This window comes from Triplophysa dalaica, chromosome 2 (assembly GCF_015846415.1).
Source record: "Triplophysa dalaica isolate WHDGS20190420 chromosome 2, ASM1584641v1, whole genome shotgun sequence".
In the NCBI taxonomy this organism is placed as follows: Eukaryota; Metazoa; Chordata; class Actinopteri; order Cypriniformes; family Nemacheilidae; genus Triplophysa; species Triplophysa dalaica.
Genome location: NC_079543.1, coordinates 4,254,156 through 4,269,891, shown reverse-complemented (window position 1 = coordinate 4,269,891; position 15,736 = coordinate 4,254,156). Strand labels below are relative to the sequence as shown.

The following is a 15,736-nucleotide window of genomic DNA, read 5'->3' as shown; positions in this document are numbered from 1 at the left end:
ATATCTTCTTTTGTGTTCTGCAGAAGAAAGTAAGTCAGACAGGTTTGAAATGACAGGAGGGTAAATAAATGACAGCATTTTTATTTTGGGGTGAACTCTCAATGCTCAGTATGTCCAATCGCCCACCCACAATATAGAAAAATGACTCAATGGCATTGTTACATTTATTTTATAAATAGAACTACAAATGTCAGTTACATAACTGTTCTTCAACACAGATCATAAAAAGCTTTTCTGCTGACAAAAGAAAACTAAACCATATCATAAAAGTTCATTTGCAATCTCCAAAGAGGTCCTTGAAATGCAGACCAGGACAGAGATGAAAAAAGCTGCAGATGTTTTAAAGTCCCCATGAACTGGAAATTGTGACAAATGTAACACTTCAAAGTAAAACAAAGAAAAAAACAGTGGGCGTGGCTTGAATTAGGAAAAATAGGAGTTTTGTGAGCTCGGGGGTTAAAATGGGCTTATAATTGTTAAAGGCAACACGAGAAAGCTTTTATAATCCTTGGCAATTATGTCTCAATCATGATTCAAATTCATTTAAGTTTAACGTTAAATGTTTATGTTTGGCCAAGTAGATGGCTGAAACAAAATACATCTTGGTTAACAAAAGTGAAAAAACAGCAAGACTAATACATATCATGACCACACAATTAATCGGCAAAATACAACAAAGACTGAAATGTTTCTGTCAAACCAATGACGAGAATTTGACCTTTCAAGGACATAGTACCACATTTTCTGACATTATGGCCCAACCTTCTAACATCTGTATTTCTTCCTGTTATTTGCTTCATACATTTCTGTGGACGCGATGGCACCAGTATCACAAGTTATATTGGCTCACCCTCAAAATCTCTTGGTAATGCTTCACAACCGGGTTGTATTTGTTAACATCAGTTCATGCATACGTTAACATCAATGAGAAATATAGTTTTCAACATTTATGAATCATTGTGATGTTGTTTACCTTCAAAATTAACATTCTGTCAACATTTACTCAGCCTTGTAAACCTAGTTAATTTTCTTTCTTCTGATCTTTACAAAAGAGGATATTGAACATCGGTAACCAAAAAACCGTCGGTCCCCTTTGACTTTTTTTAAGGACACAAAACCAATGTAAGTGAATGAGGACTAACTCTCTTCTGTTCCCATTTTTCAATATGAATAAATGCTGTAGTTCAAAAATGTTAAAGTATTGTTCATAGGTAGTGTATATTAGCTAATGCATGAACTCTTATTGTAAAATGTTACCAAAATATTTTCTGTGCTCTCCAGTGTAAAACCTCATACAGATTTGAAACAATTTGAGAGTTAATAATGAAATATTCATTTTTGGGTCAACTATCCATTGAATGTCCGTTTACAGATCTCCTTTGTTTAAAGTTTTTCTTCAAGATTTGGATGAGATGATATTTCCAAACAGTAGCTGCGTTTACATGGACGCTAGCGGTTCGTTTTCCATCAGACCAATAGCTCATTCCAAACATTAATAAAAAAAATCTGTTTTATCTGATCCGGATAAAAGGGAAGGTGTAGCCCTTGTGATAAAAACAGAAAAAAAAAATGGCGTAGGTAAACAGTTGCCTATAATGTCCTTGCTTGTATGTAGCGTTCACGCGGCGCATTTGGAATAGATTTCACTCAGAATAAAAAAGGGTCCATGTAAACGTAGCTAAGAGCTCGGCACTGCTAGCACTTATTCTAGGCACAGAAGTAGTTGAGAGGCAAAGACATTTTGATTCCATTTGGTCCAGTTTATCATCTCGTTGCTGAAGAGGTGGCATCCGTTGTATGTGAGAGTTAAGAAAAGTGATCTTTATGAGGTTTGACACTGTACACCTCCAGTGGGCTGAAAGTCTTCATCCTCTATCAAGTGGTAATGGCGGCGTTGGTGGGTTAGGTCACAGTCTTCAAGGTCAGCATAGATATAGAGGTCGTCATCCATGCTGTCAGGCTCAGCGTTCACATCTTTTCCAGGCAGGTACCTCTCCAACTCCTTCAGTTTGTTCGGCGGGAGGAAGTTCTCTTCAGGGAAGACAACCTAAAGAAGAAAGTCAGCGTATGATTTAGTATTATTATAAACTAGAGGTGGGCGATATATATCGTCTGCGATAATATCGAGTTTGTTGTGTAAACGATGTGGATATTCTCATTATCGAGTATTTAAATTACTCCGAAAAAACACGCATTAAAATGCCACACATTCAGAGGCTGCAGCAGGGCGTCACGTGATTGCTGTTCTGCGCATACACGTCGTCATCTCTCTCACAGGCATGGTAAGCGAATGGCCGCCCGCAAGTTTAACACCGGTGCTGTGCCGAAATCTGTGACCCATCGAAATCTGTGACTAGAGAGCTGTTTCGTAATTATTCACGCGAGAACGTGCCTGGCGCACGTGAACGCGAGCGCGGAAGGGGTGTTTCTTAACTGTTTACCTGACCGCCCACTCCACGATGACGTCATGTTGCCTCGCGCTCTTGTGTTTGTGTAGCTTATGCGCGAAGCCGACTTCTGGAGGAACAGAAGCGGCGACTGAATACTGCACAACAAGCTCTTTCATTTAAAAGACAAACCCGAATACATCCTGTATTATCATGACGGATTTGTCTTGGCTCATAATTTGAACTAAATCTACATGTGAACAGTGAGCAGTTGGCCTATAATGTTCTATAAAGTTTCAGAATCTGTCCATGCCAGTGTGTGCTTTAATAATAGTGACTATATTTTATTTGTCTGTAAATTGTGGACCTTGTTTACTTTGATGTAATTGGTTAACAAATGTATATTATATTATTTAAGATAATCTGATTTGGAAGTGCACCTTTTGGGCAGATTTTCCTTTTTATTTTTGTGCAATCTTTGTACTGGGCAGTACTTGAAGTTAGGTATTTGTTCAATAAGGCCATAGGTGGTAAGGCAATAAGGCCCTAAGGACACATGGTTGTGTGCTATATGTTACAGATCAGAGTACTTTATTTACAGATGCTATTTGTTCATTATTATTATTATTTCATCTTGCTTGTATGCTGCACAATTTACATTACAGCAGAGGTTTACAACTGAATGTTTACTCAGAGTTTGATGTTCTTACACTAGTTCAATTAGTATTTTGTATGTCTTTGAATTGTTTTTACTTCAATACTTACATGTTAAAGAAAATAAATAAGCAATGTTTTCATTTTACACTGTGCCCATTATTATCATCAGTAATGAATTAACTCTTTTTTTTTAAATCTATTTAAATTGCCTTTTTAAATCACATTTTTAATGGATATCGTGTAATTATCGTTATCGTTAAAATCACCAAAGATATCGAGATATAATTTTTTGTCCATATCGCCCACCCCTATTATAAACCAATGTGAGTGAGAATGAGAGATTTCAATTTGAAAAATTTGACACCAAGACGCATCGTGGAAGCCTTAAAGTGTTTGACGATTTGATAAACAATACGACAATATAATTGTAGAAATAAATTATTTTAAACAAAAATAAATACTTACATTAAACAGAATGATGAGTCGGCCTTTCTCAAATGGACGGCGGTAGGTAGGCATCCCTTCGTTCAGAACACATTTCTTGTCTCCAGGTTTGATCAGATCCCCTATTAACACGCAGAAAAGAACGTTTGTGTTGTTAGCAAACCCTTGCGTGCTGTTTTCAAGAGCTTTCGTTTAAAAGGTGTTAAACAAAAGCTAACAAGCCTAAAGGTTATTTTAGTTTACAAAAATTGAAACTTTGATTCTTTCTATTGTAAATTAAATAAAATATTGTCCTTAAAATTCCTGAAAAACCAACAATAATTTTTTTCTTAAATAGCAACAAAAAATAAATAAGCATGTAACACAATTGCAACAAATGTAACTTATGAACATAAAATCTAAATATTAAAGCAAATTTAAAATATAAATAACACTAAACTACAATAATTCTACGAGCTACTGGTTTAAAAACAACCACATACAGCGTGGGCTGAATCCAAAGCAAAGCTCAGTTGCTGAATATACGCTGCTGTAAAGTATCAAGGTGCCACACTGAGTGCTCATCAGGATCCCAGCAGGCTTGTGAAAAAGGCAACACACCATAATGTGTGCCATCTGCTGGTGTGACATGCTATTGTTTCCTTTCGCCCCACCGGTCACAGTAATAAGAGTGGATCAAGACTGTGATAACACTTTCCCATGATTCACCACCTCAATAACGTTACACCTGCTTTCACACCAGTATGTAGGAGCATTTACCTGGATGGGACGTGATGAGTAAAATCCTGTTGTCCAGTGTCTTGATGGGTTTTTGAAATCCGCACAATGACTCGACCAACTGTAGCTCCATGCTCACGATTAGGTCTTTTCCTTTTCTGTATTCAAGGAATGTTTGACATCATATTTCTTAATAGACAAAAATTCTGATTTTAAAATACCTTGTGTACATGGTTTTGAAATATTGAAGGGAACAGGGAAATAAATGAGAATGTGCTGCCCTCACCAGGACGCTGAGGATGGTACAATGATGTCCCTCAAAATACTTAAAGGGGGAGTTCATCTTAAATGAAAATTCTGTCTTTATTCATTGACACGCCCTCTTGTCATTTCAAACCTGCATGACTTTCTTTCTTTCTTTCTTTTGCAGAACACGAAAGAAGATATTTTGAAAAACGTTTGTTACAGAAAACCGTCTGACCTTGGTTTCGTCTCCATACAATAGAAGTCAATGGGGACCAACATTTTTTCAAAATATCTCCTTTTGTGTTTTGCAGAAGAAGGAAAATGACATGGGTTTAAAATGACAACAGGGTGAGTAAATGATCACAGAACTATTCCTTGTGTTTTATTGTACAAATAAAACATATGTAGACAAATTTCCCAAACACCCAAAACTCACACCTCATGTTCGTCATAAAAGCTGACGTTTAAGATCCAAAAGAACCAAAGTAAGTGTGAACACCCTTAAACTTGGATACAATAATGTTTTTCGAACTCTGAACAATCATACACTTCTGCTCTAAAAGTGTATTTGTCTTCATTGCTTTACAAATATTCTTATATTAATGCAAATGATATATGAAATAACACACAGCTCCATTTATCAATCTAAACTGATCTCACCTGGTGAACACTGGATGTTCTTTCTGGTCTAAGACAATGATGATGTCACCGGGATCAAGGCCAGGCTCTTGGTCTCCCTCCCCATTAAAGACTATCTTCTGTCCATCTTTCATACCTGCAATGAAACATCAAGTGCATTCTAAGTCATCAAACCGCTACCGAAAAAAAAACGATTTTGATTTTATAATCTTTTGTTACCTTTATCAATGTGCACCTCCAGAATCTTCTTCTGTCGCAGTATCTTGCGACCGGCGCAGGCTTTACAGCGATCACGGTGTCCGAGACGCTGCCCTTGCCCCTGACAGCCGGCGCAGACGGTTGATATCTGCTGTACCATGCCAGGTGCCAAGTGACGTAATCTGACCTGTACGCCCACCCCCTGACATGAGGGGCACACTTCAATAACTCCCTTACGCCCACCACGGCCTACAAAAACATACCCGGTAAAAAACTGTTAAAAGGGCTCATATTGCACGAATACTTGATGGTTGTGTCTTTGGTGTGTCCATGCATGTATTAGACACGTAAAATTTCATAAAATTTATCTATCAAAAGCGAATGCTCACCCAGACCTGCCTGAAACGCCTCGTGTAGCCACACCCCCACAAATCTACGTCAGTTCGTGGCATGATTTGACTAAGACCGCCCAAATGTATACGAAAGTAAGGAGGGCGTACTTGTAAGTACAATTGCTTTAGAACCTGATGTTCCAAATATGGTAAGAGGCGTTACATTTCCCTCACACGCTTGCAGTATTCCACCAATCACTACGCATTGGTTAACAGGCCAATCATAGCACACCTCGCTTTACAGAGTGGGGCAAAGAGGAGATACAAACACGCACGGTATGTGGAAAATATACACATTGCATTACATCTAAAACAAACAATAATATTAATTTGAGCCGTGTCATATGACCCCTTTAAAGAAATAAAACATTTATGTTAATGTATGATTTAATCAGACATAATACCTTCACATTTGTCACAGATAATATTCTTCTGTACAGCAAGTTTCCTTGTGGCTCCGTTATAAAGGTCCTCCAAAGATACTGTCAACTGATGCACCACATTTTTACCTGTAAAACACCAAGACACGTAGATTCACTAATGTGAGTGTGTTTAATTCTTAATGCAAAGCTTTCAACCTATAGCTAGCAAACAGACGTTTTCATACCTCTCCGCTCCCGGTGGATACGTCCCCCTCCTCCAAAGAAAATGTCAAAAATGTCCAATGGTGAGCCGAAACTCGGCCCTCCGTTTCCTCCCTCCTTTATGGCCTTCTCGCCCCCTCGGTCGTACACTTCCCTCTTTTTGGCATCAGACAAAACCTCGTACGCCTGCGAGATCTGTTTGAACTGGGTATAGAGAATAGGACGACTTAAATACGGTCATGATGCTTTTAGGCACTACAGTGGGTGTTCCCTGAGGTTCAAACCCATGACCTTTGTGTTGCTGACACAATGACCAGGTGAAGAATGGAGAAAGAGTTTAGAAGGTGGAAGTCTTACCCTCTCTCCCTCTGTTGGATTTTTATCTGGGTGATATTTCAAAGCCAGTTTACGATAAGCCTTCTTCAACTCTTCAGGGCTGGCATTGGGCTTTACACCCAGCATGTCGTAAAAGCCGGTCTCCTTCACCATGGTTGCCGCAAAACAGGTAAATCTAGGCAGATAATCGATACACTGTGGTTAAATAAATCGTTTCCATTAAAAACGTTAGGTATTAAAAAAACTAGCACACGTCATCTCATAATGACGTGCTATACTAACATCACCGCTGGATTTAATTCGACCGACGGTATTTTTTTTATCAATTTTACTAGATCGCTACCTCCTGATTGTTGCTCATTCTAAATAAAAGGTAGAGTTGTGTTGTATTTTTCTAATGAACAAATGGCAATATAAGAAGAACATCATGTCATTGTATTTGCTCAATTACCGTGGAACAGGTCCGCTCTCGTCTAACAGGAGGGTTCCAGAATCTTCCACCACTAGCCTCGCATCCTCTTCTTCTGGCAGACTTTGATCGCATTACGGCTTATTTCTGCCACCTACTGTATGTAGTAAAGTATGACAGGTGGTGACGACAGGCGGTGACGGACAGCTGTTTTATAAACATGTTACACTCAATCGGTCTTCTCAGTCACAAATAAAAAATGAGAAATTAAAATAATTTGTAACCGAATACCTATTGAATTAATTTGCTCGTAATGACAGTTTGACTGTTTCCGCGAAATGTACCGTCACATCTTGGCCTGTGCAGAAATTGTTTACTTGTTTTCTTAGCGTTATACACCTTAAAAAGTTTTTTTGTCAATAGAAATTAATGGCACGTTATTTTTTCTTACCAAGCTAACTGTCTGTATATTGTGCTTGAGGTGCTTTTTCATCGAAAAACTTTAACCGCCCGAACAGGGACTTGAACCCTGGACCCTCAGATTAAAAGTCTGATGCTCTACCGACTGAGCTATCCGGGCTTCGAGATGACAGTTACCTCATGTGTTAGATGACGTACAATCGCAAAACTTTCGATGACTGTAACTTACAATTATCTTGGAAAAACTTGTGGAGGCCATTTCTCTGAGACTATGCAGACTTCACAAAAGTGTAAAAGCAAACAGAGATTTCAACCAAAGAACAGTGGCTTGAGCAAACTATTCATAGACTAGTTTAGGATAAATTATTGTATATTTTATAAATGATATTTTATGTTGAACTTTTACATTTGTAGTCTCCGTTAAAGATTGTATTTGTTTATGTACCCCTGTAAATTTGTTCTTTGTAAGATTACGTCTAAAAAGGCTTTTTAATTTTCTTTCAATTGGACTTTTCCCTTCCATAAATTACATCTTTGCTGTAATCTTCAACCCATGTTGGACTCGATTCGTCAGTCCATCATCTTTAATGTGATTGACATTTCATTCAGCCAATAACCTCGCGCCTATAACGTGAACTGCCATAAGCAAGCTCCCCTAAGTATTCATTCCTCTTTTCGTTAATGAGCGAGACAAATATGTGTTTTTACTGCTCTAAAGACTGTTTTAAAATAGCAAAAGTCATATTTATATTATATATTATTTTATAGAAATATATTATATGGTGGTGTAATGCGGTGAATCCTGACATTTGTTAACAAATTATTCAGCCCTCTCAACAATCTACATGCAGCCCAAGACATGAAAATGTGGAAAATATATATTTTTTAAATTGTACAAAAGTACAGTTTTACGTATTGTATTTGCAAGTATATGCACATTTCTTATTTGATGTATATTGGACATTAGGGATACATTTGTGTCCTTTGATTTATTATTTAATGATCATTAATGCACTGTCATTGTTGTTCTATTGGTTGCAAGAAGTGACCTCCATGCTTTCCAGTTATGTGATTTTTAAAATTAAAATACATTGTGTTCTTAAATGCTGCTAATCTCTATAAAATCCCCGTGAACCGGAAATTGCGATAGTTTTTACTTCCGTAATCTGACACGTTTCCGAGTAAAAAGGTAATTCAAAGGAGAAAATTAGTGGGCGTGGCTTGCATTCTTCACTGTTTAATTTACATCATTTGAGATCGGATAGTTATTTCTGGGCAGAAGTGCATTTTCAGATTTTAACTGAAGACTTTGAGGGTACATGGATTTTTGAAAAAAAGGTTGATAAACTACAATATTTCATGAAAAAATAAAAATTGTCATTTTTGGACTTTAAAGAGTCAGAAGGTTGATACAAAAAGCACTCTACAAATGTATGTTGCATAACCAAAGAAACAGTTTTCTCACACATTTATAATTTATTAAATAGGTGTAGAAGTTGGCCTATGTAGACAGTTTTACACCAATAAATTAAATAGCTTGATGCACACAGCCCTCTGTAAAGTTTATTATGAGTCTGTTTAAAAGCATCCAGGTCCCACCACCCTCATAATGACACTAACCATTTTAATAAAATGCAACTTCCCACTGAAATCATGAGACTGTTGGGCTTTCAAAGTGACAGTGTGAGATAATGTTAGACCGCATGTGCATACGTCTGTGTAGTTCACAAATCAGAAAAGTTACATTGGGACGTTAAGTTTGACGAATCTAGTCCGCCTGCTGGGACGCTGAATGTTCAGCGACACTCAGCAAAGTACTGAGAGGCGACAACATCCCGACACTCCTTCACCAACAGCGTATCCAGCCTATTACACACGTTAGTTAGTTAATTAGTAAGTTAGTTAGTAACATTAGTCTGTTGCTTACTTTACATTTTAGATACAAATGATGTTTTACACTTACTTCTGAGGCAATGGAGTACTGTCAGACAGTTGCCCTACGGTGCCAGCTTTCCTGTTAAAGGGGAAAATACAGAAATCAATGTCCCTGTGTGTGTTTGTGTATCAGTGTTTGTGTGAGTGTGTAATTACATAGTGCTGATCAGGGTCTTGAGGCAGGTGATGTCATCGGTGATGTCATCATCAACCAAAGCTTTTAGAAAATACAAAACAACAATATTTGATTGGGTAAAGAGTTCATTCACGTTTCTAAATGGGAGAATGCAGAAATTCACAATTAAAGAAAGAAAACCATAAGTGTAGTTAATCCTGAATGATCTTTAAATTAATGGTAATGTCGTATCCAATATCATAACATTTGAACGCACCAGAGCAGTTCATCTGGCAAAGGTTGAGGGATGGCACAACTTCGGAATCACAGGCAAACTTGTCGTTGAGCTGAAACACTCCGTACTGGTGCCAGACGGCAGGACGCTTTCGGTCCTTTTCCTGGGGGCCTTTAGGTGGACCCTGGGGTGGAGCTTGAGGCTGATCCTGGAATTGAACGGGACGCTGACCCCGGGGTGGACCTTGAGGCTGATTCTGGGATTGAACTGGACGCTGACCCCGGGGTGGACCTTGAGGCTGATTCTGGGATTGAACTGGACGCTGACCCCGGGGTGGACCTTGAGGCTGATTCTGGGATTGAACTGGAACCTGACCCTGGGGTGGAGTTTGAGGTTGATTCTGGGATTGAACTGGAACCTGACCCTGGGGTGGAGTTTGAGGCTGATTCTCGGATTGAACTGGGGGCTGGCCCAGGGTTGGAGCTTGACGCTGATTCTGGAGTGAATCATTAAGTGGAACCTGGGGTGGGGGTGGAGCTAGAGCTGGAGCCTGAAATGAAGCTTGGGTAGGATCCTGTTCAGATGCGGGATCGTCATGTTTTCTAGTGATAAATTTAACTAAATGGGTGTTGAAGCCTGAGGTGTTGGCCCTGCAGACAACTGAAAGAAAGAAACAGTGAAAAAGATAGGGATCGGTCTTTCATCAGCACATCGTGTGACATTCTAGAGAAATAGAAAAGACTACAGAGAGCTGAAGGAGTGGACGAACAGTTACTCACGTTTGGCGATGAGATCTTCCACAGTCATGTTGTCTGGCACCACCTGAAACTCAGTGGCTTCCAGCTGAGCCTTCAGATCACATTTACTCAGAATCCGTCCCTCATTCATACTGGGCACCAGCAGAACCAGAGCCAACACTCCCAACATCTTTAGTGGGAGAACACTCTCCATATTTCTGTACTCTTGATATCTGGAGATGACACAAAAATTCTAACCAGCCATAACGATATCTAAGTACAGTGGTCCTGAATGGTTACCAAGCAAAGAATAATTCAAGTTTAGTTCGCAAAGACACCAGTTCTAGTTTAAATCACTATAAATGTGACACAAAAATGTTAACACAATGAAAAATAATCTCGGGACACATAGTCAATCCCTGTTTTCTCATTTTATGGAAGAAGATGCAATTAAAGTGAATGTGGCCGAAGCTCTATATACATAACAGCCAATCAAAATACAAATGTAAAAATAAAATATTTATATCAAACTAAATGGTTAACCCATTTCACAGATAAAAGGAAATAATAACTAGATTAGTTTTTCTTATAATCGTCAATAATGAACAGCTTAAACATGTACAATAAAAATGCAATTCTAAATAATTAAAAGACCTATTAATAAAAATTAGGATAAACAATAACACCACACAATTTATTAAAAGAAGATCCATTGCTTTATATATTCAATATTATTCAATATATTCAATGTCATACCAGGGTTTCTGTTGAGAAGATGCTTGTTTGTCAGTCTTCTAGCGAGCCTCTGTCTTTCTGCTCTCTGACGTGTCTTATATATGTTGGAGTCACCTCCACCTCTTCTATTGGTCCAGCCCATCATCATCGTTGGGAAGATGAATGACATCATAGGAATAGATTAGAAATTTGGCTTAAGCTTGTCATAACACCTTCTGGGTTTTTTGCCCTTTTCATAAAAATTCTCCAGCTGTAAATGGAACATTGTCTTTTATAAAGTTAATAATTTTGTTGTGTGAGCTTTAAATGACGATGATTAAATACAAAATCACAAACGGCACATCAGCAACATTTCCAATTCAAACAGATAAATAAATAGTGAAATCAGATTGAACTCATCTTGTATTGCTGGGCAGGGTGGAAAAAATCTGATCAAAACATTACGTATGTACTTTCTGCACAACACAAAGTCATTTGAATAACAAGCAACAGGATTTGGTTTCAGTGGTTTACAGTATATATCATTACATTTCAAGCGCTCATTTATGATGTTCTTAGATGTTAAATTTGAACAGCAATTTCATTTTTCATTAAATAGTTTGTCCGAGCATGTGGGAGAAACATTTTTACAATTTTGGTGCTGAGAATCGCTGTGTCACTGTACATTTGAGCTTATTCAAAGAACACACAAATCTATGTAAAACATTTGGCCTGACCTGCTTCTGGCATTTCTTAACATTGACGAGACAAACAAACCCATGATAACAGGGAAGAGAGAAATATATTTCTGCATAGCTAAAGTTAAATCAGCCAGTTTTTATTTGTTAAGTGTTCTACATCAAATCTGCACTTCACCCTTCTTTACATATTTCACTCTACGTACATTATGAAAATGGGCATGTTTTGTACTCTTACTGTCTCATTTAATCTGTCCATCACCAGAAGGGTCCATTTGTGCTTTATTCTGAAATCTTTTAAATATAGTAATTTCCACCACATTTCAGAGGTTTTATTTTGTTATAGTACCTACAATGTCTTTTAAAGGTTAATGAAACGTTTCATGATGTATTTTTGATGTGTACTTCAAAATTAGTCGACTTTTAGGAAAACTTTGGTACCGAAAACTATATTAGAATGCCAAATACGTTACTCATATTTAAACAATGTGAGTATTATAAACAGAACAGAGAAGGAGGTCCCAAACTGAAAATGCTTCAATTTTTGCATTCGCAAAAATATATATTTTTTGCCCTACAGAGCGTGTTTCTTGAATATGTTATCTCTACGAAAGAAGCATTAACGTGACAACATCTAAGTGCTGTTTCAGGTGCCGCATTGCTTCAAAAGAGAGGGGTGGAGTGAGCCGTTGGTTGCAATTCGCAAACTCACCTCTAGATGTCGCTAAATTTCATACACAGAACCTTAAACAAACGAAGGGACATCTGAAAGAATGCATAAGACAAGAAACTGAGATTCCTGCGATAAAATTATTTTATTGATGTTATGTCAGGTTGAGGTATGTCATTCTGTATGATGGGTGTAATTGTGAGAGCACTTTTCAGTCAAGTCATTGTATATGAGGACTGTAATTGTGAGAGCACTTTTCAGTCACTGTATTAAAAGTAAAATAATGTACTGGTGAACTATGTGATCTATTACAGCAATGCGTTTAATTACAATGACAGAATCAAATCATCGTAGGGAACGCTGTGAATATTTTAGACGCACACAGTAAAGTACTGTGAGGGAACCACAGAGCGACACTCCTCCACAAACGTTACGTCCATGCTGCAAGAGACAAAACACAGTCAGCGTCTCATGGCATTTTTGCACGTTTAAGCTTGATCGAACAAACAGTTGTTACAAATGTACTCAAAAACTATCTAGATGTTCCTATAAACACACTTATTCTATCATAAAACCTATAAAGCCATTTTTGACTCATAGGCAAAAACCTAATTTATATTCGTAATTTGTTGCAAGCTGATTTTTTTTCACTTACTTTATGATACGAGGAGTTGAGGAGGGAGAAGTGATTGTGCTGTAAGAAAAAACATAGGACATTACAGAACCCTCCACTCATGTCACTTCACATCTCCTTTTATCTAAAACAACTTCAAATTGAGAAACATTGCCAGAAATGTACCTTCCTTATAACAATAGAAGCTTTGTAAACTTACACATTGCTCATGAATCCCATCAGGGTCTTCAGACAGGCAATGTCGTCCCTGATGTCATCATCAATGAGAGCTTTTGAAAAAAAAGAGAAGTTTCTTTAATTTAGGTTTAATTTCTTTAGTTCTGAAATAGTTCAGTCCGGCGTGAATTTTTTTGGAGGATCCAATGACAGAAATGCAAATAGAATTCACCTTTTTGTTTCTACAGTAGCCCTAAAAGGACCAACTGCTCTACAGAGCGCGTAAATAAGTTATATCCTTCCAGAAAGAAGCGAAAATGTGCCATCATCTTAGCCCTGTGTCAGCCACCGTAGTGCTTCAAAGTGAGGAGTGGAGTGAGCCATTGTTTGCAATACGCAACCTCACCACTAGATGTCACTACTGGACACGAACTGGACCTTTATAAAGAACCTGTCCATCTCTATATCTTCATTATTTTTTTTTTTTTTTTAATTCTAGATACTCACCGTTGCAGTTCATGCGGCAGATGTTCATCGTCTGGTTCGATCCAGAATCGCACGCCACACGATCGCTCAGCTGAAAGATGCCGTACAGGTTCATGGTGGTACCAGGTAAAATGCCTGAACTACCAGCAGGGGGCCTGTCATGACCTCGTCCTGGTGACCGAGGAGGGGATCGTTTTCCTCTCAGTTTACGACCTGCACGTCCCTCATTTGAGTCACTTCGTTTTCCACCTGGACGTCCACCATGTGAGTTACCCTTACTTCCACCTGGATGTTCCTCATTTGAGTCACCTCGTTTTCCACCATGTGAGTTACCCGTACTTCCACCTGGATGTTCCTCATTTGAGTCACCTGGTCTGTCTCCTGGTTTTTGATGTGGGCCATTTGGTTTTGGTGAGTTTTGGGTAGGGGCTGGTAACTGGATTGTGGTAACAAGGCTGGTGTTAAACCTTGACGTACGTTCTACCGCACAGACAACTGAAATACAGAAAGACATTTAGACAGTGAGGCTTCAATTATTTATACTTGCCATTACACTATACATTCAATACGTAATTAGCAACATTCACCAAACACGACACTCACGTCTGGCGATGAGCTCTCCTGTCATGTTTCCAGTCATATTTCTAGGCACACTTTGAGTGAGGTTTCCGGTCATATTTGTAGGTGTGTCTTGAGTTGCGTTTCTGGTCGTATTTGGAGGTTTGCCTTGAGTCGCGTTTCCGGTCGTATTTGCAGGTGTGCCTTGAGTCGTGTTTCCGGGCATATTTGCTCCAAAAGCCACGTCCAGCTGAGCTTTCAGGTCACATTTGCTCACAATTCGTCCTTCGTTCATACCGGCTACCAGCAGAACCAGAGCCAACACGCCCAACATCTTCAGCATCTTTCTCTCTGATCTGTAAATTATAGACAGTAAGTAAATCCACAATGTAGAAATCTAGGGAACCAAACCAGATGAACAGTTTAACCCACGTTGCACTGCATAAAAAGGAAGAAACCTGATGTTCACATCTATTCTTAATGCTTTGCAGATCAGGAATCTGAAACCTTGTTTTTAACTTCCCAATTCCCAAAGTACTAAATCGCACATACCACACAAGCAGTTCATCGAAACAAAGCATAATTGGCACGTAAAGTCATAGTTCACACACTAAATGAAAAATTCAAAGTAAATGTTGCATACCTGTTACTGTAACTGTGCTATCTGCAGATATCGTCTTCCACCATCCGCTGTGTGTTGAACGGGTGACCGAGGGGTTTATATAGTTATGAACGATGCCATGATGTCATCAAAAATCTCACTAAACCTGTTCAATAATGTCTGCATGACTGAAATGCGGCACAGACAGAACATGGTTCCCTCATTCTTTCCAAACATTGCAATATATGGTGTGTTGTCTGTGATGTAATATCATTCAGACACTATTGTATGAAGCTCATTAATTTTCCACATCATTTCTATGGTGTTTTGAAACGCTGACAGTGTGAGAGGGCTTTTTTATGTTTATGTATCATTTAAGTAGCTTATATGTTTGACCCATGTACTACAAAGACGACAAAAAACTACATACTGAAAACCTTAGAATGACTATATATATCCATAAGTATGAACAAACATTGAGCAATGTTTCTAATTTGAAGTCGCTTTAACACAAGATGTGGTTAGTTTTGCCAGTTTATTGTTTTGTCGTCTTGTAACTTTGTGCCATTATGTTGTCAATGTTGTGAGTTGTAACTTCATTTTCATCTTTGTTGTTGTCCATAGGAAAGAAAAATCATAAATGACATCTCTTTATCTCAGTTATTTCTCCTTTAGACATCAGTAAAATTAAATGGGGAGCACAAGGAAACTTCATAGTTGTGACCCTGGATCACAAAACCAGTCTTAAGTACCACGGGAACATTTTTA

The 15,736-nt window shown here is 38.3% G+C and overlaps 3 protein-coding genes and 1 non-coding gene across 5 annotated transcripts; all 4 read right to left on the bottom strand.

The window, feature by feature from the left end:
- Positions 1 to 150: 150 nt before the first annotated feature.
- On the bottom strand, positions 151 to 7,751 carry dnaja1 (DnaJ heat shock protein family (Hsp40) member A1). Of its 2 annotated transcripts, XM_056733256.1 has the most exons (10): positions 7,461 to 7,751; positions 7,052 to 7,166; positions 6,622 to 6,775; positions 6,288 to 6,468; positions 6,085 to 6,189; positions 5,310 to 5,537; positions 5,112 to 5,226; positions 4,248 to 4,363; positions 3,510 to 3,610; positions 151 to 2,047 (listed from the first exon to the last, which is right to left on the bottom strand). In XM_056733256.1, exons 3-10 carry the CDS (start codon positions 6,751 to 6,753, stop codon positions 1,823 to 1,825), a joined length of 1,203 nt encoding a protein of 400 aa, XP_056589234.1. In that variant the 5' UTR covers positions 6,754 to 6,775; positions 7,052 to 7,166; positions 7,461 to 7,751; the 3' UTR covers positions 151 to 1,822. The 2 variants fall into 2 exon arrangements, with proteins under 2 accessions (XP_056589234.1, XP_056589226.1); XM_056733248.1 differs by having other exon boundaries at positions 7,052 to 7,751.
- On the bottom strand, positions 7,517 to 7,589 carry trnak-uuu (transfer RNA lysine (anticodon UUU)). Its single transcript has one exon. It is a non-coding gene; the product is annotated as a tRNA-Lys (tRNA).
- Positions 7,752 to 8,780: 1,029 nt separating the features above from the next.
- On the bottom strand, positions 8,781 to 11,241 carry LOC130409343 (nuclear transcription factor Y subunit beta-like). The gene is made up of 6 exons (XM_056733270.1): positions 11,208 to 11,241; positions 10,494 to 10,684; positions 9,757 to 10,374; positions 9,521 to 9,581; positions 9,393 to 9,443; positions 8,781 to 9,295 (listed from the first exon to the last, which is right to left on the bottom strand). The coding sequence occupies exons 2-6, from the start codon at positions 10,663 to 10,665 to the stop codon at positions 9,226 to 9,228; spliced, it is 972 nt and encodes a 323-aa protein (XP_056589248.1). The 5' UTR covers positions 10,666 to 10,684; positions 11,208 to 11,241; the 3' UTR covers positions 8,781 to 9,225.
- Positions 11,242 to 12,654: 1,413 nt separating this feature from the next.
- LOC130409349 (uncharacterized) lies at positions 12,655 to 15,139 on the bottom strand. The gene is made up of 6 exons (XM_056733282.1): positions 15,011 to 15,139; positions 14,413 to 14,723; positions 13,831 to 14,304; positions 13,367 to 13,436; positions 13,189 to 13,227; positions 12,655 to 12,974 (listed from the first exon to the last, which is right to left on the bottom strand). The coding sequence occupies exons 2-6, from the start codon at positions 14,708 to 14,710 to the stop codon at positions 12,905 to 12,907; spliced, it is 951 nt and encodes a 316-aa protein (XP_056589260.1). The 5' UTR covers positions 14,711 to 14,723; positions 15,011 to 15,139; the 3' UTR covers positions 12,655 to 12,904.
- Between the last annotated feature and the right edge of the window lie 597 nt (positions 15,140 to 15,736).